Source organism: Sparus aurata, chromosome 4, assembly GCF_900880675.1.
Source record: "Sparus aurata chromosome 4, fSpaAur1.1, whole genome shotgun sequence".
Classification (NCBI taxonomy): Eukaryota; Metazoa; Chordata; class Actinopteri; order Spariformes; family Sparidae; genus Sparus; species Sparus aurata.
This window is the reverse complement of record NC_044190.1, coordinates 38,973,450-38,993,934: the sequence shown is the minus strand read 5'-3', so window position 1 is coordinate 38,993,934 and position 20,485 is coordinate 38,973,450. Positions and strand designations below refer to the sequence as shown.

The 20,485-nt window shown below is 41.8% G+C and overlaps 1 protein-coding gene across 1 annotated transcript; it reads right to left on the bottom strand.

Moving 5' to 3' along the window:
* Positions 1–1,442: 1,442 nt before the first annotated feature.
* On the bottom strand, positions 1,443–20,290 carry LOC115579731 (liprin-alpha-1-like). Its single transcript, XM_030413341.1, has 24 exons — positions 20,270–20,290; positions 19,266–19,349; positions 19,011–19,142; positions 18,649–18,711; positions 18,441–18,520; positions 18,202–18,352; positions 17,761–17,766; positions 17,322–17,545; positions 16,708–16,939; positions 14,734–14,763; positions 13,430–13,554; positions 12,312–12,484; positions 12,103–12,196; positions 11,655–11,666; positions 9,643–9,724; positions 9,337–9,537; positions 8,991–9,053; positions 7,106–7,132; positions 5,560–5,735; positions 5,290–5,387; positions 5,021–5,196; positions 3,882–3,950; positions 3,584–3,752; positions 1,443–3,061 (listed from the first exon to the last, which is right to left on the bottom strand). Exons 2-24 carry the CDS (start codon positions 19,305–19,307, stop codon positions 3,000–3,002), a joined length of 2,487 nt encoding a protein of 828 aa, XP_030269201.1. The 5' UTR covers positions 19,308–19,349; positions 20,270–20,290; the 3' UTR covers positions 1,443–2,999.
* Between the last annotated feature and the right edge of the window lie 195 nt (positions 20,291–20,485).

Here is a 20,485-nt window from a genome sequence, read left to right as displayed (position 1 = left end):
CTCTTATTGTTTTACCTCTCAGCCTCATCACGTCTCCTGTTCTTATGTCTCTGTTTGTTTATATTGTATATTTTATAATGTATATATAATCTTCATTGTTTGTTTATTGTTTATTATCTTCAATGCATGCACCTTATTTACCAAGACAAAATCCTTGTTGGTGTGAAACCCTTCTTGGTAATAAATCTGTTGCTGATTCTGATTCACTGCATCACATCATCATAAATATAAATAGAGGAAACACTGATGACCACGTCTACGATCAAACTGTTCTGTATGATGACAGATAAACAAGCTCAGGCTTGTACCAGAGTGTTGAAAGTACCAATATTACTGATTCTTATCTTGACTACTGTGAGTTAACAGGCCGAACACAACGCAGTCATAACTCATAAAACATAATCGTTTTGCATTTTTTATTAGCACAAATGTTTTCAATGGATATCATTTTATATTTTTAAATTATATATTTTGACTGATGAAGTTTACTGAAGGGGACAAATCTCAAATTTTTCTCGACCCTGATTTAATCTTTCCTGATAAAACTAAAGTATTGTGTTCAGCATGTTTTTTTGTAAAATTTGTTTTCTCCATCTGCTCTGAATTTGTCAGGAAGCAGACATAAATAAGTTGTTTATCACTGTGTGCATTATGTCGCCAATTACACAACTTTTAATAATATATATAAAAAAAACTTTAACAAAAATCATTGAGAAAGTTCACATTTTTTGTGTCAGGCCAGTGAACGCTCACTCAACTTTTTAATTCTATATTTGTTATCAATTAAGTAGAGATAATTCTTTATTTTGACATGAAAATAAGCTTTTTCTGTTGGTCTGTGACAAAAATCATTAAATCATTATTAAAATGATGTTTTAAGATTACTATAATGTTCTCATCTTCTGTTGTAATATTGGGCCTTTGTTCAGCTGACCGGCTCTGCACCAACTGAACACTCTCTAGTTAAAGTAACAAATAACAAGAAATTATTTGAAATGTATCAACAATGCCTCAGTTTTCCTCTGAAGCGAGATTCAAAGTACATTGTTTTTTTTCCTCCACAGAACTTCTGGGAGGTTCCAGCACATTAAATAAAGTATATCTTGACCTTCTGAACGGTGCTGACTCATCTCTGCAGCACTGCCTAAAACTGGAAGTGGGAAATGGAAAGTTTCCTCAGGGGATACTGAGATCGGTGAGTAAGGTCTTTCTCTACAACTTTTTAGTGTCCTTGCGAGTCATTTGAGTGGAATGCAGGGAATTCTCCTTCATCTTCTGATCAGCAGTGACCTGAAGAAACAATCCCTCAGGACGACAATTACCGTCACATTTCAGATGTGCACCTGACGAGCAGATGACCGACACAACATCGTCTTCACTCATCAAACTAAAGACAGAACCAGGAAATGGCGAGACATTGTTGAATGAAAAGCTTTAGTCTGTTTTTTGTTTCTGCAGTGGAAAATAAGTTTCAGTATTTTATTGAAAGTAAGCAATAAATAATATTGTGATAAAAATAGTTTATAAGTACTCAGACTGTACATCATTGTTACAAGATCAGAAGATTCAATGGGAGGAGCAGGAATAAAACAACAGCAACATGATTTGTGCATACATGACTAAATCACAAACAGAAAAAGAAGCGTTTCTACTTTAATCTTCAGCTACGTGTAGGGTGAAAGAAAACTCTTCGGTTCCTTCATTCGTTAACGGCGGAACCTGTGTTGGGAGCGTAGACGGGACAAACTCAGACGTGAGGAGCGTTGCTACATTCATAGGAGCAGACTATGAAAGAGTAACTGACGAAACACAACGTGGATGAGTAACAATAAATAAGAACAGACGACAGAGAGGAGTTAAGAAACAATAAGGCTTGATATGAAATCTTCGTACAAAGTGTTTTTAAAAAAGGTCTGTGGGGGGATCGCACCGCCTTGAGGGGGATCGAGTCACAGCGGGGATCGACTGAGGCCTCAGTGAAGTTGGTCCATCGAAGGAGTTTCCACACGTTCGACTCGTCTGTTTGATTCAAGTCCTCCTGTACAGGTGAGCCTGTGCGTGTTGCTCCAGAGGTGAGGGAGGTTTGTTTTCGTTAAAGGGAGTCGAGCTGTTGGGGTGTGGTCGGGTGGGGATACGTGGAGAAGTTTCTGCATGCAAGGTCAACAAGAGAGAACCTCGAATTCCGTTTTCACTTGCATCCGATAGAAGCCCTCTGTTATGTTTTCGCTACGGTTATATGGCTTTAATTCTTAAATTCAAGAGTTTCATTTTGGTTTCGCAGATATGAAAAGAAAAAGAAGAGAAAAGAGAGAGAAAAGGAAAATATACTGTGTGTTTCACATGATATGTGTCGTCACCATCACCTGGCTTGCCAGCAGTTATTTTCACGGCGATGGATGACTCACAGTGTTGAGCAGTTTGTGAAACAGTCTGACAACTCCAGCAATTTGTCTGATATTCACACATCCGTTGACCTAAGAGCTGCATTTACACAAAATCACAGGTAATAAGCTACAAAAATTACAACAGTTAAAAAGGGCAAAGGATATGAATTAAGTTATACCACATATCAAAGTCACTTAAGCATAAATTCAATGATTAGAATTCAAATCAAAGAGAAAAGGAAAAAAAAAAACATACATCTGGTCAATAGAATCAGGTTATAAAAAAGATTAGATAAAATGTCTGTTGGTAGAAATATACAAACTCCAGACAGCTGAAACATTCAGTTACATACATCTGAGAGCTGAGCTTAATACGGGCACAGTGGAGAAATGTTTCTTTTTAAAAAAGAAGGTTGATTAAGGGGATAGAGGCAAAAGGGATTACATAGAAATTCTAAAATCAATTAAAATGTCCCATTGGTTTACATAAATATAATAACAAATGTTGATAAATCTAGAAAGTTTCCTCTAGGGATACTGAGATCGGTGAGTAAGGTCTCTCTCTGTGATGACGACACAAAACAAAACATCTTTTTAGTGTCTTTGCAAGTCATTTCAATTCATCATCCGGGTCTTGAATGCAGGGAATTCCCCTTCATCCTCTGACCAGCGGTTACCTATAGAAATAATGAGGATAAACTGAGAAGGGGAAGAGAGAGATGAGCGGGCACGAGAGGGGAAGCAGGACAGAAGAGGAAGAAGAAGAAGAAGAAGAGGAGGAGAGGCGTAGGTCGTGCGTTATTAAAGCCGAAAAAACAAGACAGCTGCTTTCTGCTTGGAGAGAGAGACGAGCAGAGTGCAGGCTGCTAACAGCCCGACCGAATGCTCTGAAGTTACAGGTGATGTGTGTGATCTTACCGTTGTGTGTTAACAAGAGTAGGTCCTGACTGTGGCAGTGTCCAGCCTCTGTATAGACTGACTTCCTGTGTTTCCATGTTGGTAGAATCACATGCAGAGACGTGCCATTAGTCACAGCAGAATAAACAAGCAGCAAAGCCATTCAAGAAGAATTAAGAGTTCACGAGGAGTCTGGGCTCTTTGGGAGCCGTCAGAGAAGTATTACTGGAGTAAGTAGCAGCAACGACAGAGATATTTTCACACACACCAACACATTCACGTGCACTCATTCTTCAGCTTACCCTCCATCGGGCTCCTCTTTGGCTGCGTGGAGGGAGAAGACGCGCTGCCGCTGTTCACTCGGAAGTTGGCAGGCAGGGTGTCTGACGCACCCAGCGACACCCCCCTCATGTCTTTGGGCCGGAACTTCTTCCTCCATGAGGGAGCCCGGCGGAAGTTCTTATCATCATCCTGAAGGAGGAGGAGGAGGAGGAGGAGGAGGAGGGTGGACAGGAAGTTGGTTTCACATATAATTTCTCGGTCAGCTGTGTGTTAGTTAGTTAGTTTGTGTGTCGATGTGTTAATGTGTGTGTATGTCACCTCTTCCATTCTTCTGTCTGTGCCAATGGCCAGCAGACTGTTGTATTCACGCTCAAGTGTCGCTCTGGCCTAGAAAGAAGGAAGAAAAGACACAGAGCGTTACTGAATTAATTCTAACCTCTTCACGTCAGATAATAATTTCACATCACACAATTTATCTTCGATGGTAACACTTATCTAACTCCACTGTCGTCTCCCATCCTGACATTACATCATCGTCTTGAGATCTTGAGCAGCTACTCTGATTTCACTGTAATTGTTTCTCCACAGTGAATTAAGGATGTCACATTTAATTGCCGTGGCAGTGCCGGCAGCAGAGAGTTCACAACCTAACCTCCAGATTCCACTGGGCACGTCTTTGTTACCCGCTGTGTGTGTGCGACTCCGTTTATTTTGATCTCAAGGCAACTTCATATCCAACTGGGAGCGTTTCAGAAGCAAAGTGTCTGATGGTGCAGAACTGCTCTTTGTCATTTTGTCTCTGCTGATGTTTTTAAAAAAATATATATATTCATGTACTTTTTATATATTTTTAAGTATTAAGGTTTGTTTTGGTTAATATTGAAGTTAATACTTCAATCAACAGTCTGCACAAGGTGTTTTGTTTTAAAACAATATCCCTCTCTCAGCCTCAGAGATGATTAGTACTCTGAATAATCTAAAAAAGCCTCATTTGGAGATGTTCTGGATTTCGGTCAGAAGACAGCAAAACTGTGGAACCTCGAGATGAAGCTGTATGCAAGCTATGTTAGCTTCTGTTAGAGATAACATGCTGGCTAACCTGTATGAAATCACTGGATCTCTCTTCAAGAGTGTGTTCTCACTCCAGCACACATCAAGGACACAGAGATTATTTATTTTGTAGGTATGAAGATATTTGTTTAGATTGAAGTAACTGTACTGATACAAGCAGTCGAGCCTCTCGTCTTATTGGTTTGCCCTCTTATGGACATAATGCACCAACATCGATATGAAAATTGTTCAAGCACTGAAGGAATCATCGAACGCCATTTCAGCCAATTTTGACGGCCTAGAAGTGAATCACTTTTTTCTGTTTTCACCTTACACACATGGCGCTTCATCTTGCATCTCAGATGATGTTAAAAAGTGCAGTAAGTTGGTGAAACTTGAAAGTGTACCTGTGTGTTTTGTGTGGGGATCTGCAGCAGCAGGGCGAGAGCGTTGTGGTCGAAGGTTTCGTCGAGGGCCATCAGTGCTCCGTGGACTCCGCTCTCATAAAGGTTTCCACTGTACTCTTTCAGCCCGATGGCCTGAACCCAGCTGATCACACGCTCGTTACTCCACACCAACACTTCTGAAATGACAGAAGTCCAGCGCGAGTTTAAAATATGGAGGTGGATGCTGCACAATTTATATTTTGTTCACAAATCCACAGGATGGTTGTTACCTTGAAGCTCCATCTGAGACTCTTCCCGTCTCCTCTCCAGCTCCATCCTGTCGTAGTTGAGCCGCCTCAGAGACATAACGCCACACTGAAAACTGTTCCTGTTGCACACACACACACACACACACAAAGACAGGTGTTATCATCAGCACATCTACTCGTATTAAACTGATGAACATTCTTCTGTATTACTTCCTCCCAGTGACACACTACAGCCCCAATCTTATGTCTAACAGTATAAAACCATAGTTATATTGGATCGTCTTGTTTTACCTGTGGAAGCTATCCACCATTTTGAGCTGTCCTCTGAGGTCCTTCTTGGTGAGGTGGTCAAGCATGCGGGCGTCCACCAGGGACTCCATGAAGTAGGAGCGGTACTGCGGTAAACCCAGACTGGGCAGCCACTCGTTACCAATCCACTCGTGGTTCATGTCTCCGTACGCGAGAGTCTACAGTCCGAGAAGAGACGGCTCAGTAAGTATGTGCCAGAGAGTGCTGAAAATATGGATATTGTACTACATTTTTTTTTCTTAAAGGAGCTGGAAATGTTTGTTTTGTCTTGTGATAAATACAGTTAAACTTCTTTGTAACTTTAACTTCACGTCAGCCTTCCACACTGACTGGTGGATATCTCTCAGTTCTAATATGACCATTGATTCAAGGTTTAAAAAAGGCAGACAAACTCTAAATATTATGAATCTATAATGTTTATATAAAACAATTTATATAATCTAGATGGAGTTCTATCATCAACTTTTAATGAAAACTAAATATTAAAGTAAATACAGAAGGTCTACATAAGTATTCTGTCTGGTACCAGCGCTTTATTAAAATTATAATGAATTTTATTCACCCAGAATCATTTATGAATCACTGAAAGGGTTCAAGAACAATGATATTAATCTTAATTCAACAGTTGAATGATCAGAAACAATTTAATAAAAAAACATATTGAAGGTGTTCTAGTGAGAGTAAAATGTGAGTTAACTTTATATTTATTTGATTAATCTAAATGATCAGGAAAGCTTTCACTGTGTGAGCTCCATATATGTGAGTTGTCGGAGTATCTTCAAAGATCATCTGGGGTTCTAACACAGGAAACCAGACTCGCTGCACAGAAACCACAAGTGACAAAACCTGTGACGATGAAGTCACCACAGGTTTCCTTCTGAGAAGTTCATCCCTGCACTTCAGCTGCACAACCACTAGATGAAACCACTGAGTCGCTTCTGAAAAGTCAAAACAACGGTGCTGTGAATTTGGCACACAGCCTCTTTTCTGGTTTTTAAACTTGTCTATGTCCAACTGTACAGGTAGTGTGAAGCAGACGATCTTCAGCCTGCAATTTAAGATTTATCAGATTGTAAAGTGAAGTAAAGTTTATTTGAGAGGGTTTAAACAACAGTGGAAAGGTTTGAAATTATATTATATATATTTCATGTGCATTATTAACCTGTCTTTCCTGTGCTGGCTGTGTGTTAAACCTCTTGTTCTGGGGTTGTTTCCTGCAGCTGGATGGTACTACGTTCTTACTGCTCACAAACACACCCACAGTTTTTAGTATTTAGTGAGAATCTTGAAGTAGCTCTACTGTATAAACGAACCAAACTAAAGGAGTAAAACTGCATAATTTGAATGGATCATTCCAAACATGCTTGTTGTGAACGCACCCTCAGTGAGAAGTGATTGGAATTAAACATAAAAGGGAAAACTGTGACATCTCCTCTATGAGATAAAAAGAATAAACACAGACTAAAAGATAGTAGAATCTGGAAGGTGAGTAAAGGTGAGTTTTTCGGGGGGGGGAACGTGTGCAAACCTGGGCCCAGCTGCCCTCGTCATCCTCCTGGTGTTAGCATGGTTAGAGTGAGCATGGTGAGAAGAACAGAAAGGCGAGGGGTTAGTGAGGCGGCGGTGCCGGGTTAGAGCAGCTTCATGTGGAAAATATCATTCAAACTAAAATAACAAGACAGACAAATTAAAGGAAAGGCGTCGAACAGGAAATAAAAATGTGGACAGAACAAAGAAAATTGTTGGAGTGGGCGATAAATTAAAATCCTCTATTATGGGTTATTATTTCAACATTTCTTGATAATAAATTTAGAGACTGTGCAGGTTAAAGAACCGACAGGAGAGTCTGTTTTTATGTAAACTTGGTGAATTTAACACCAGACAAACATTCATTTAAAAAAACTGACATTGCAATAAAGCAGCAGATCTTGCCGTGGTCCCACTGCACGGTACAGCTCGGATCAACACACGTCTGGTGACGGGTTCTTTTTTATTCTGATGTCTACAGCTGCTGGTTCTCCTCAGTGTAGGTGGGATTCTTGGCTGATCATCATAGCAGCACCAGGTGCAACTTCAATGCCACACCAAACCCAGAAACAATGGTGGATATCCTTTCAGAGATCCTTTCATCAGCAACTGACCAGAGGAACAACTGAACCACAGTGTGGTTTAGTGGGTGGCCATTTTTCAAATCAGCGTCAAGTGAATAAAACTGGAATTACCAGTCAGGTCTCTGTTCCAGAGCTCTGGCACTGAATAATGACCTGAGCTTCTTCTTTTTTAATATACATAATGATGTCCCAGTGAAGTTGAACTTTGACATTGTAGATATAAAATATCATATCACCAAAAATCATGTATTGTGAGGTTACAGTGACCTTAAATTCTAATCGGTGGCTCCTTCAGTCAAAGTGAACTTTTGAGCCAAATTGGAAGAAATTCCCACAACACATTCTTGAGATACTGTAATCACAACAATGGGACAGACAGAAGGATGGACAGCCTGAAAACATCTGGCCACATGTACTGCTGGAGTGCCGCTGTACAGAAATATCGGGCACACGTCATGTGGTGTTAAGTGTCCGTGTCATCCTGGTGACGATTATCTCCAACCAATTAGCGGTCTGCAGTGATTTCACTCCATCATTTAGTATCGGTTGAGCTTGCTTGGACCAAGCACCAGATACTTTCTACAAATTTTGTTGATGAAAAACCCCCAAAGAACAGTATAGTGAAGTCGTACCGTGCAGTGGAACGAGGCATTTGTTTGCACACAGTTTTATAATACAACAGATTTGAAAGCCGGAAGCTACCTTAACAAATAAAACCATAAATAGTATCAGACAGATTCTTAATTTTCTAGTTTTATATACAATCATATCGCCCAACCCTAATAAATTGCAGTGTTACAGTAACAGTTTATTAAAACATAAATTAAAATGAATAAATTAAAAAGGGTTAACGGTGACAGCTGGAGGGAGTCATCATGCATATTTTTAGTGTTGTTCTTGTTCTGACTGACTCAAACAACACTGAAACTGCACTAAAATTAGCAGGTTTTTCCTCTAAACAACTATAAATCACCAAGACAAACACGTACAAACACTAAAAACTAACTAATATTAAAGCAGAAACACACACACAGTCTATACGGTCTTAAGGAGGAGACGACAAAACCACTAACGCCAACAAGAAGGAAAGAAAAATACAAACTACAAGAGTAAGATCTTGTTCCAAGTTGCCTGTGAGAGTCTGTGCAGCCGGATTAATAATGGACTGATAAACCACACTGACGTGTCAAATAATAAGCATGCAATGAGGTTTGGTGGCTGTGAAGGCAACTTGGAACGAGTCTCTACAGTCACCACAGAAGCGAGAAGCCACCAGCGTCCAGCCAATCAGGGTAGACTAACCGTGGGAGGTGTGGCTGCCAAAGTTTCCATTTCTTCATGTGTGACCCAAACGTTTCCTGTGGTCTGATCATGTGACACCCCCCAATCACAAGTGAGAGAAGTGTGAGAAGAGGGAAGAGCGATGAAGGACGGAAAGAGAGCAGGATGGAGAGAAGGTCGAGAAAAGTTGGTTTATTTATTGTTAGAAGAATTCAGCTAAAATCAAAATGAGTTTGATCCCGTCATTAGTGCAGGTTAAAGTAGTTAAAATGTCAAAGCAATTAAGTGCCATGCCCGATCAGATGACAGGAATGTGTAGACAGAGAGCTCGTAGGGAGTGTGTGTCAAACAGCTGCTGCACAGTTACCGTTCTGGAGGTCGGCGGGGCGGATGGGCTGGTCAGAGACATGATCTCCTGGATGGCCAGACGAAGCTTCAGACGATGTAACGGGTTGCTGATACCGATCTCCCTCTGGATCTCCGTGTCTGACAGCGCTGACATGATGGCTCCACTCTTCACGTTGGCACGGCAGGCAGCCACGTACCAGGCTGGCATGCCCACCCACAGCTGGCCAGAGGGGGGCAGGTCATAGACATTAGTGGACCTGGATAAATGCTTACAGAAATGTTACTTGTTTAAATGGTTTTCAGATCACGTGTGTGAGTGCCGTACCTCCAGCCAAACCACAACAGTCGGTCCATCCCACTGGGCAAATGGCAGGCCCTGCCTGCGGGCCTCCTCCAGTAATTCATGCCTGACACACAAAATACATATTAAAGCACATGTGCTATAAAAGTTTGCTGGCCGAATCACACACACACACTTACACAGCCACTAGGGGTTCACGATTTAGATTCTAAATTGAAATTGGTTCAAAATGAGATTTTAATTTTGATCATCAAAGTCAAAATTTCCACTAAGTCTTTCTCTGTGGATCCCTCGCCTACTTGAGCATCTGAAGAGTAGAAAGACAACACAGCTAGCTTAGCGTTAGCTTGCAGCTGGACTTCCAGACACAACTGACAGTACCAGAGGAAACCCTGACAGCGTTGAAGATGTTGGGTTTATTTTCTTTATCAGAGATCCTTTGTTGATTTGTTTAGGAAGAGGGTTTACTCGGGACAGCTTTGAGAAACTGAACATACTGAATTTCTATCTTTTGTTGAAGTTTAATCACTGGATCACTTTTAACTCTGGAATCTGTATTTTGGGTGAATATTATCCGTCCTGGTGTCTTTTTGCAGATCAGGGTTAAAGTCGTGCTGTTGCCGTTCACATCAAAGATCCATTCTTTATCTGGTTTGAACGAGGGTCAATTCTGCACAGATCTAAGAAACTGAACTCTGTAAAACAAACAGAATTTCTATCTCTCATTTGAACATTTAAATGACAGTCGTCAGGGTATAAAACCAACAATCTGTTGATCTTTACAAATCCAGATGCAGAAATACAACTTTGGATAAGCCATCAGTGCTGGAAAAATCCAATCTAATTGTGGTATTTGGAGAATCGTGACACCCCTAATAGCCCCACATTTATCCAGCCCAAATCCACAGAGCCCGTCATAAACTCCCAGTATGCAATCTATCCAATTCACCTTTGGAACAAACACATACACAAACCCAAAGACATCAACCAACATGCACACTCCAAACAGAGAGCAGGAGTTTGAGAGAAAACAAAGAAACTGAAAACCAGAAAGACTCAAACAGAGACATGCTCATCTGGAAAACCTTCACATCAAACCCTGGCCTTTAAAGACCAGAAGAGTTAAAACATCCTCAGTATTTTTCAAGCCTCCACCGTCCAGGTTTGACCAGATGGCTCTTTAGTTAAGCCTCTGAGCAGGTTACAGCCGCCAGGGCTTCAGGATTGAAGACCTGACTATTAGTCAGTAGAGTTTTCTCCCAGAACCAATGCTTTGAGAGTCCACTTAGGAAACAACTTTAGTATGGATGCATTCCTCTACAACTGTAGGGGTCATAACATGCATAGAGGGAAATGTTTAAAGCAGGAAAACCTTCTAAAATCTGTACATCCATCTCATGCACATTCTCAGTTTGTAATGAAGGAACATTTAGCAGAAAATCGCTGCAGGTTTCTGGAAAGTTAGTGTCTGATTTAAGTTGTCTCAAAGTTTATCCAATTAATGGGTCTTAACCGATGCTGTAAAATGAAGAAAGCAGTGGTATTTGGCCACTAGATGGGGCTGTAGGCCGCAGATCACTGATGGAGAATAAGCCCATCCTCTGTTTGGCAAACCTGCCACTATACAGAGACTTCAAATATGCTCTAAAGCTTCATTAAAAAAAGTACCTTCAATTAAATTCTGATATTTACAGCAACACAGTGACTGTGCTGAAGTACATCATCAAAGAAAACTCACAAAATGTCACTATTTGGTTCAATTCTTCCATTAACTATCTTTTGTGTAGCTGTGGTGCATAACGTCATGCTCCAATAGGAAAACTGCGAGAGGAAAATGTGCCACTCACTAAATATCAGCACACACACATTCCTGTTAGTTAAGCTGTGTGGAAAGCAGGGTAAAGAGCAGCACGGAAAAACCATCAGACATTCGGAGGGACAGTCGTTCGGGGTCCTCAGAGTTATTGGTGAGGGCAACATGAAGCCAAGTGTGGGAAGAAGATAAGGCAAAGCAAAAGCAACGTGAACCAACTTACCCGGTCTTTGGACTACACATGGAATGAGAAGGGGATGATAAAAAAAGAAAAGGGACGTTGGCAAAAACAATAAAAGAGAAAGAATGAACTGATGCTAATTTTAGAGCTACATGGAAGCAAAGCAACATTTATGGTGTTTGTAATACGTTTGCAATTAAATGAGAATGGAGGAAAGAAAACATAAGAGGGATGTGGGGGATGACTGCGATGGAAACGGCTGGGCGGGGAATGGAAGGAGGATGAGCTGACTGGGAGGGAGCGCGGGTCAGATGGCGGGAGGTGAGCGTGTGAGCCAGCCCTGGACTGCAGCAGGAGTGCCAAGGACTTTTAATTTATTAACACATCAGACATCCTGTGTAGTAGCGTGATATCTCATCATCTTTAAAAAAAAATGTCTCAGTCTACAAAACAATGTGGAAACAGCAGGAAGATGTTAGAGGACACTTACTTCTTCTGCAGCTTCCTGTTCTTCTCTGCAGGACCGCCCAGGGTGCCCATTCCTAAACCATCTTTAGGAGAGCTCTCGGCCTCAGGAGTGCCAGCTAGGAACGTATACAAACACCTTGTTCAGCAGTCTGACAGGGCCGGGAACACAGCAACACTGGCAGCGTGCATGACATTTACATAAACAAGTGCTGCAGTGTAATAAAAACTGACCTTGGCTGGGGGAGTCCTTGCCGGGAATGCTGGGTCGGCCCTTCTCCTTCTTCCCAAAGAGACGTCCGATGGAAGACTTGATGCTCTTCTTCTTGGCTGCCTTGTTGAGGGAGTCCTGGCTGCTGTTACTGCTGCTGGGGTTACTGCCCTGGCCGTCCTGCAGGCCCGCCAGACTATCCATCCAAAGGGGGATAAGAGGGACAGAGAATAAGGAAGAGCACCAGGCTTTGAGGGCAATTTAACAAACACCCATGTACAACCTTTCAACCCCAGTGCTGGTACTGGACTGGTGCTACTGCTGGTTCATTGTTGGTTCAACTTAAAAACCTTTTAAAGAACCATTTTGCTTTTCTACAGGCATGAGAACAATCAATCACACCATTCTGTCACTGTATCTCAAATTTCCCAGCACTGCCTGGAACAACTATGGCGGACCACATGGACCCTTTACAAGTTTTGCTCCTGGCTCTGTATACCTACTGACCTCGGACCACCACTGCTACAATTTGGCATCTCTGAAAATCTTTTGTTTATTCTCCAATGGATGAGTCAAAACATGCTACACTTGCTTTGGTTTTTAAAAATGGCGCTATATGCGGCTTTAGTTGGTCCTCGGTCACGATAACTCCCTCGTCTCCTGACTGAAGAGACTCGTTGTTACAGACCAGCAAATTGCTGCTGCAAGTCTGGAACCAGTTTTCTTGTCCTGAGGCTGTCAAAATACAAAGAACTGGTTCCAGTGGCTCTGACACAGAACCTGAACTGCCTTGGTTGAAAAAAGGGTAATAGTATCCAAACCATGTATTTACGTCCCGCAGTGAACTGGGCTCAAAAACATGTTTTCCTATAAGCTTATATTATAATAGGAGCAACTGAAAAGTGTGTCACAAAATGATTAGATTTTGATCCATGTGGTCCAATAACATTAGGAAAGTCTGCTGAAGTCTCTAGTGAGCATATTCTGCTATTCTGGCTTCATGCACCAGCAGCTTTAACAGGGACTAACGGGGATCTGCCTCCGATGCTGGATCGAGATTGTTCTGTTATTAGATCCATGCATCAATGATAGAAAAGGAGAAAGACGACGATGAAGGAACATTTACAGGTACAGGTCTTACCCTCGGATGTCTCTGATGTCCTCGTGGCTTGCAGCATGCCCCGCCTCCCTGCTCAGACGCATGGAGCGTGGAGTGGTGGGGGGGGACGTCTCACATCGGATAGTGGCCTTGTCATCCTGAGCAGACTGCATAACAGCAGGAGGGTTACATGTTAATGAGGTGGATTATTCCTGATTTTAACTCTGTACAGACCCATGAGGTAAAGAAAAAACCTTTATCATGAGGATATCTTATCAATAGGATATAGTGCACAGTTATTAATGAACTGTCTAATAGGAATATAAAGTGCAGCTGTACTGTTGCTTTGCTAATGACCAAAAGACACAGAAACACTGTTCTGCAAATCTAGAAGAATTAATGAACACAGAATTTCTGCAAGCAGAGAAACAAACATCGCGGCAAAGCAAAAGTATTAGTTATAAAGTGCAAAGAATCAGGAATGACCAGAAAAAGACCTCGAAACCAGGTTATATGTCTAAGCAGTAACACTTTAGTCCTTAATTACTGGCATTACGTTCTTGTTTGTTTGGTACAGAGCTGATTTTGACTTCTCTTACTGTTTTGGAACGGATGCAACAGACGACAATAATTTGTGAAATTCCGGAAACCAATTACTGACTAACTGGTCGTACTGCTTCAACTTGTTGGGTGAAACAACCTCAATGTTTTGAAGTGTCAATCATTCAACTCTGAGCAATGATAACACCTTTAATTACTTCCTCAGTAATATGAATAGTTGAGTCTTTTTACTGTCATCACAATATATTTCTGTGGACTGTGAGGAAGACTTGCTTTGTATCCTCTAAAATAATTTATCCTGTCAAGTAACGATTATTTTCAATATCTATAAATCAGCTGAATATTTTATGGATGAAAACGAAAAAAAAAAAAATTATTTTGTCGGTCCAGCAGTTCAAAACCGAGAGATTTTCAATTCACTAAGATACAAGACTAAAAAGCTGCAAATCTTTACATTTTAATGGTTAACGTAGCAAACGTGTTGCTTATTGTTGTTCATTTTTATTAGCCATTAAAATTGTTGCAGACTGATGTTTTTCAATGGCCTGAGCAATAACTCTATCAGCGATAGAATAACATAACAGTTCCAGGATGACTTCTGTACGACACTGTGTTGGTGGGAAAGCAAAACCCTTCAAAGACGACAAGAGTCTCTGAAGATCTGACTGCAGCAACTTTGTATGTTCAGTAAAAGAGTGTATACATGGTGGATTTCACTGGGGGGATAATATGAGGGTGATATACAGGTAGATGACAGAGCCCAGGAAAGCAGGTCTCTAGTTTACCTTCCTGCGGTGCTTGCGCAGGTCACTAGGCTGAAGCATGGCAAAAAAGAAGAGAGGAGAAGAGCCGTTAATGAGACGAACAACAGAGCAGCGGTGGAACCAAGCCATGCACAAACACACACCAGCAGGAAATCCGAACAAGATATACATTTACCAATGTATACTGGTACACAGAAACACACACAAAAACAGTGAAGACAAAGAGAAACTGTCTGTTTAATTGCGCAGTAAGACGTGCAGTTCTTGGGAAACTTAAGTGTACAGGAGAATCACCGCAAAACAACCACAATGAAGGTTGGGTCGGGATGGCAGGATGGGTGCAGCCTAGCTCGAGGAAACAGATAAAGAAATCAGAGGGAGAAGTGCCGACTTCAGTCGAATCAAAGCCTTGATGAAATCTATTTGAAGAGTTGACTGAATAAGAGACCAAGCAGCAAACAGGTTACTTCTGATTAACATCGGAGTGCTGAACTCACAGGTGAAGACGCTATGAGCTAGTTAGCTTCAACGTTAACAGGGCTGTATTTGGCTGTCTGACACCTGAATTTATGGAGCAGAGCTGTTCGTCATATTTTCCACTGTGCATCTAAAAAGGGGGGGAGGATTTTTTCCCTGCTGCATTCCTCACCGGCCTGGCATTAGCAGAGCAAATAAACCACCAGCGTGCCACATTTCTACAGGAGTTTCTCTTGCCCCCAGGAGGAAAATACCTAATCACTCATTTCCTTTCCTCAACTGACACACGGAGGCCCGGGCAGGGAAGAGATTAGTGAGCTATAAAAGGGAAACAGGAAGAGGAAATTGAGGGGGTGAGCAGCAAATTAATTTAATCGCTCAAAATGTTCCTTTTCTTCGAGTGTTTTCTTTTTCAGGAATCAGAAGTTATTTTGACAAGTTTCACAGATGCTTTGCACACATGGAACTAAAACGGAACTATGTCAAAGCTGAGAGTCTTTTCACAGACATTATCTGCCAAACTACAAGCAGCACTCCTTTCATGTCTGTAATGTTTTACAGATCTACTTCTATAAACTTCATGATCTGTCTAAATCCCTCTGTCTCTGATCTGCATTCGAGCCATTGCATGAGGATTTCATTTTTTATCCTAAACTTAAATAAATATGACATTACTTAAAGTGCTTAGTGGTTGGTGACCTTTGTCTCCCAGAATTCTTGCAGGACTGAGCGCATGTAAACTGATTAAAAGTTCATTCTTTACATCGCATAACACACATTCCTGAAAGACCAGACTGATGGGTAGCACCAGCTCTGGTCTTAACAGGAAAACAAATGACATTTCTCCACCAGGTGACGGCTCAAACTACCAAACAGAACCAGGCAAAGAAAAACCCTTCAAGAACAGAAAGAGGCAATTAAAGCTTCCTTGAAAATTGCACGTATGGTAATGTAGAAAGGAGGGAAGGGGATTGCTAACTGATGCAAAGAGGAACAGAACTGAGAGAAAGTGGCAGACTGCACCCATCTGCGAAGAAAAGAAGGAGTCATCCGGAGATCTACAGGTACCTGTAAGTATGGTGCATAGCTATAGGCCTGAGGGGGAGGACTGAAGCCAGCTGCACCATAGGGCAGGTAAGTTACAGTCTGCTGGGAGAGGGAGCTCTGGATGATGTAGGGGTCATAGCAATAATGCTATGGGTGGGGGGGGGCAGTTACACATACACATGGTTACATTCTCTCATGCACACACACAAAATATTAGTGCACTAATCACACTGGTGAGAGGAGACCGCTTCCAATACACAACATCAACATGGAAAGGCAAAAGAGCAAGTTAAAACAGGTGGAGGAAGAACGGACAGTACAGTCTCAGACCTGAACTACAAGAAATTACAAAACAAAAACATAATTACAGAGGAAACTATAATCTTTACTTATAAGAGTTACTTAGTGATGGAAACCAATACTAGTGCTTTTTAGTGCACTTGTATGATCTGAAAGTAAACCAAGCGTTACCAAGGTCATGACACCCATTCGGTCCAGCTCTCTGTTGGGGCTCCGGGGGATGCGTCTGGGGGTGGAGTGGCCGGAGCCCGGGGGCGAGCCTCCCAACGAGGAGCCCGCACACAGTGACGGAGGGATGGAGCTCATGGAGCGGAAACGTCCTCCCAGGCTATCGCCGCTGCCCACCCGGCACTCGATCTCCTCTGCCCGGATGGCTGTGCTCTCCTTCTCCTCCTGGATCATCCTGCAACGATAAAAGGAACGAGATGGTGAGGTTACATTTAATACAAAACACTCCCTGACATTTTAAATGAAAGAATTAGAGCTACAACAACTAACCAATTAAATTATTAGTAGTCTTATATTAGTCTAAATTCACTGATTCCAGCTTTTAAGTGTTTTTTCTATGAAAGTAAACTAAATATCTTCAAGTTGTGGACAGAACAAGACATTTGAGGATTTCACCTGAACACTTATCAACATTTTTCACATTTTTTTGGCATTTTACAGACCAAACTACAACTATCAATTGAAAAATGTTACAATAGATTACTAGACAATAAAAATAATCAATAGTTGAGGCCTTAAAAAGATAAGGTTTTGGTGTTCCATGTAGCTGCTGGTACCTAATTTCATTGTTGATAGCGTCCAGCTGCTCCTGCAGCATTAAGGCGAGGGTCTGTGCGTCAGCCTGGCCACCAGGGGACAGCAGGTCCACTGAGCTGAAAATCGTCTCCCGGTCCTCCTCCAGGTCTGAAGCATCCATGTCACTCTCAAACGCCTGGGCAACATTCGCCAGAACGTTGGCCTGCTGCATGCGCTCCCACTCCTGCTCATTCAAAGTCTGCACCTGAATTAAATCAGCGAATGGAGGAAATAGAAGAAGGGTATTCAGACGGGGAAGCAGATAAAGAAAGCAGAAAAAAGGATATTGAGGAAAAGAATAAAACGACAAAAAGAGAGATAGAATGAGCAGCAACAGAGAGGCAGGAAGTTAGCTTGATACTTGAGCATTGAACATTAACACACCACACTGACACGGTTATCTCCAACACACTGACTTACATGTCGCTGATGTCCAAAGCGGAAGCAAACAGAAAGAAATGAAGAAAGAAAATCATCAGGGAGAACTCAAACATTAGACTGAAACAGGTAAAGGAAGGAAGAATGCACACAATACAAATAGTGCGTAACGAGGAAGACAACCCAAAAGTAAAACAAAATTACTCTTCTAGAAAGGGAGAAAGAGATCATCTCTGCAGCTCCACAATACTTCATTTCTCAGAGCATGTTGGACACCTTTCATCCTAATCTGAAAATGAAGCTTCTGTGATTTGGATATTGTGATTTTAATAATAAATTAAGTAACTGGTTCGCCTTACTGTCTACATTGAGCCTAAATCACTGGCTATGATTCTATACTGGACATGTAGCTGATCCCAATTTTTAGATAAGTGTTGCATGTGAACAACAAATAAGCCACCAGCAGAGGAGCTCGGAGCTCACCTTGGATGGTTCGTCCCGGAGCGCTGCCATCCGTCCTTTCTGAGGCCGTCTGAGCACGAGAGCGCTGCCATAATGGTCCGAGTTACTGTCCATCATTGAGGAAGCCGACACTGGATACCTGAAATCTGGAGTGCTGCCCAGCTGAGACCGTCTGGGGAAGACATAAAAATAATCAACAATCAGAAAGACTCTGGTGTCCAAGGTTGAATCTGTGAACTCTTAAATGTTAGCTGGCTTACCCGTGTAGTAAGGAGTTGCTTCTGCTCCGGCCCTGCTCGTTCTCTGCCCTCATGGTCTCAATCTGGATCAGGAGTTGCTCCTATAGGAGAGGACATTCACAGACATAACAATTATTTGGTGGAGACACAATTGAGTATCTAAAATAATAAAAATATATTATAGGGAGCCAATATTTAGGGGGAGAATTGGTTTAAAACAATCCCTCACCTTCTCATGGTGAGACTCCTCGATCAACTTCTTGGTGTGATCCAGTTCTCTGATCAGGGCATTCTGAAAAGAGACAGGAAGAAGCTGAAACGCTGGCAAATAAACATCGACTGAGCTACTTACCATGCACTATGAGATATGTAATCTTTAAGGATGCACAACATGGATTTATTTCAACCCCTGATAAGATGTCCAATAATTCTGTGTTTTAAAAAGAAGCTTGTTAAGCCCATGAACTTTATTTGGCATTATAAACTAGTTATGGGACACACAAAGCGGAGGAACAACAAATGTCTATTTTGGGACACAATTACTGTCCTCAGCTTGTTTGTGACTTTTGATCACATTTCTGTATTATTCACCTTATCCTCCAGGGCAGACATCCTCTCTTTGAGGTGAAGCTGAAGTCTCTCGTTGGACTCTGAAAGAAGTTTGTCCACCGTCTCAGACAGACGCCTGTTGTGCTCCTCGTTCATCTTCTCCCGCTGTCGTGCCTTTAATTACAGAAAAACAACATTTCAAAATGTGCATGCAATAAGATTGATCTGTAGCAGTGAAAGCATAAGGAGGAGGCCTGGTGTGGTGACAGCACATTTCCACTCTCGCATCTTTCTCACCCTGAGCAGTTCCTGGTTCTTCTCCTCCAGCTGGGCCTCCATCTGCCTCAGTCTCTCCTCCACATTTCCATGACGTTCTTCTGCCTAAAAATGGGTGACAATTATAATACCTTTATCTTCACTGTATCAATATGTCCAAGTATCTCAGTCCCAGTGCTAGGATTTGATCTCCCCTAGAGTTGTTTGTAATCCATCCTGGAGAAGGACCTCGCTGGGAAAGGCCTAAACTTGGCCCCGTTTGAGGTTTTGTGTGCAAAGCTCAAGTCCTTCAGAAGGATGGAGTCATCAACATGAAAAGCCTGAGAAGCAAGCATCTCTATCAACTTACAGCTAGAGATGAAAAGAAAAAAAAATCATGCAGCAGCAGCACGACCCACAGAAAGACCACAACAAATACAGCAGAGAATAATTCCCTTAATGCAAATCTACCACAGAATCATCACGGCTCTACTGAGGAGTCTCAAGAATGAACAGATGATGTGTTTAATAACATTTTATCAGTGTATTGGCTCTTAATTAAGAGTCAGTAGACTGGTAAACATTTTTCAGTAGCTCCAATAGACAGGGTCCCCTTTGAGCTGATCAGATGGCACTTCCTGTTTGTTAGACACCAAACATTAGTGTTTTACGTGTTTAAGAAAAAAGAGGTTCCAGCGTGACTGACTTTCTGATCAACACGGCTCACCAGCACATGAAGCAGAAACACACAGAGGCGCACAGGGAAGATTATGATTTAAACTGGAATGATGATGAAATATAGTCTGATACTGCACTTAACCAGGCACTTGTCATGTAAAACATATTCAGAGGTTAGAGATCTTAGTGACAATCTTTGGAAACTTTCACTATTTCAAGAAACAACAATCATTTTTCCTCCTCAGCTGTTGCAGAAATACTCCTCACTAATACTTCTGTTGGCCTGGTTAAGCTCAGTAGCAGAACACAACTGAGAATGTTCCAGTATTCAGTGGGACGGGGTTTAGCTCTGAGTAAAGCTGATCTACCTTCTTCTGAGTCTTAGCGCCTTTAGTGCCACACAGAACACACTAGGGGGTTTGACAAGGAGGTGGTGCAGGCAGCGTGAAGATCACACAAAAAGAGCATGACAAAGAGACAGAAAGAAATGAGAAAGAGGAGAAAACAGGGTACACGTTTAATGTGAGCTTTAGCACAATTAAACTGTGGGTGAAGGGACAAAATGAGGACAGACGAGGAAGATT

Coding starts and splice junctions, on each gene's coding strand:
- LOC115579731 (XM_030413341.1), bottom strand. CDS start 19,307: ATGGAGGCCCAGCTGGAGGAGAAGAACCAGGAACTGCTCAGG. Junction 18,521..18,648: donor AGGAGTCTCACCATGAGAAG/GTGAGGGATTGT, acceptor CCTCTCCTATAG/GAGCAACTCCTGATCCAGAT. Junction 5,197..5,289: donor GTCTCAGATGGAGCTTCAAG/GTAACAACCATC, acceptor CTGTCATTTCAG/AAGTGTTGGTGTGGAGTAAC.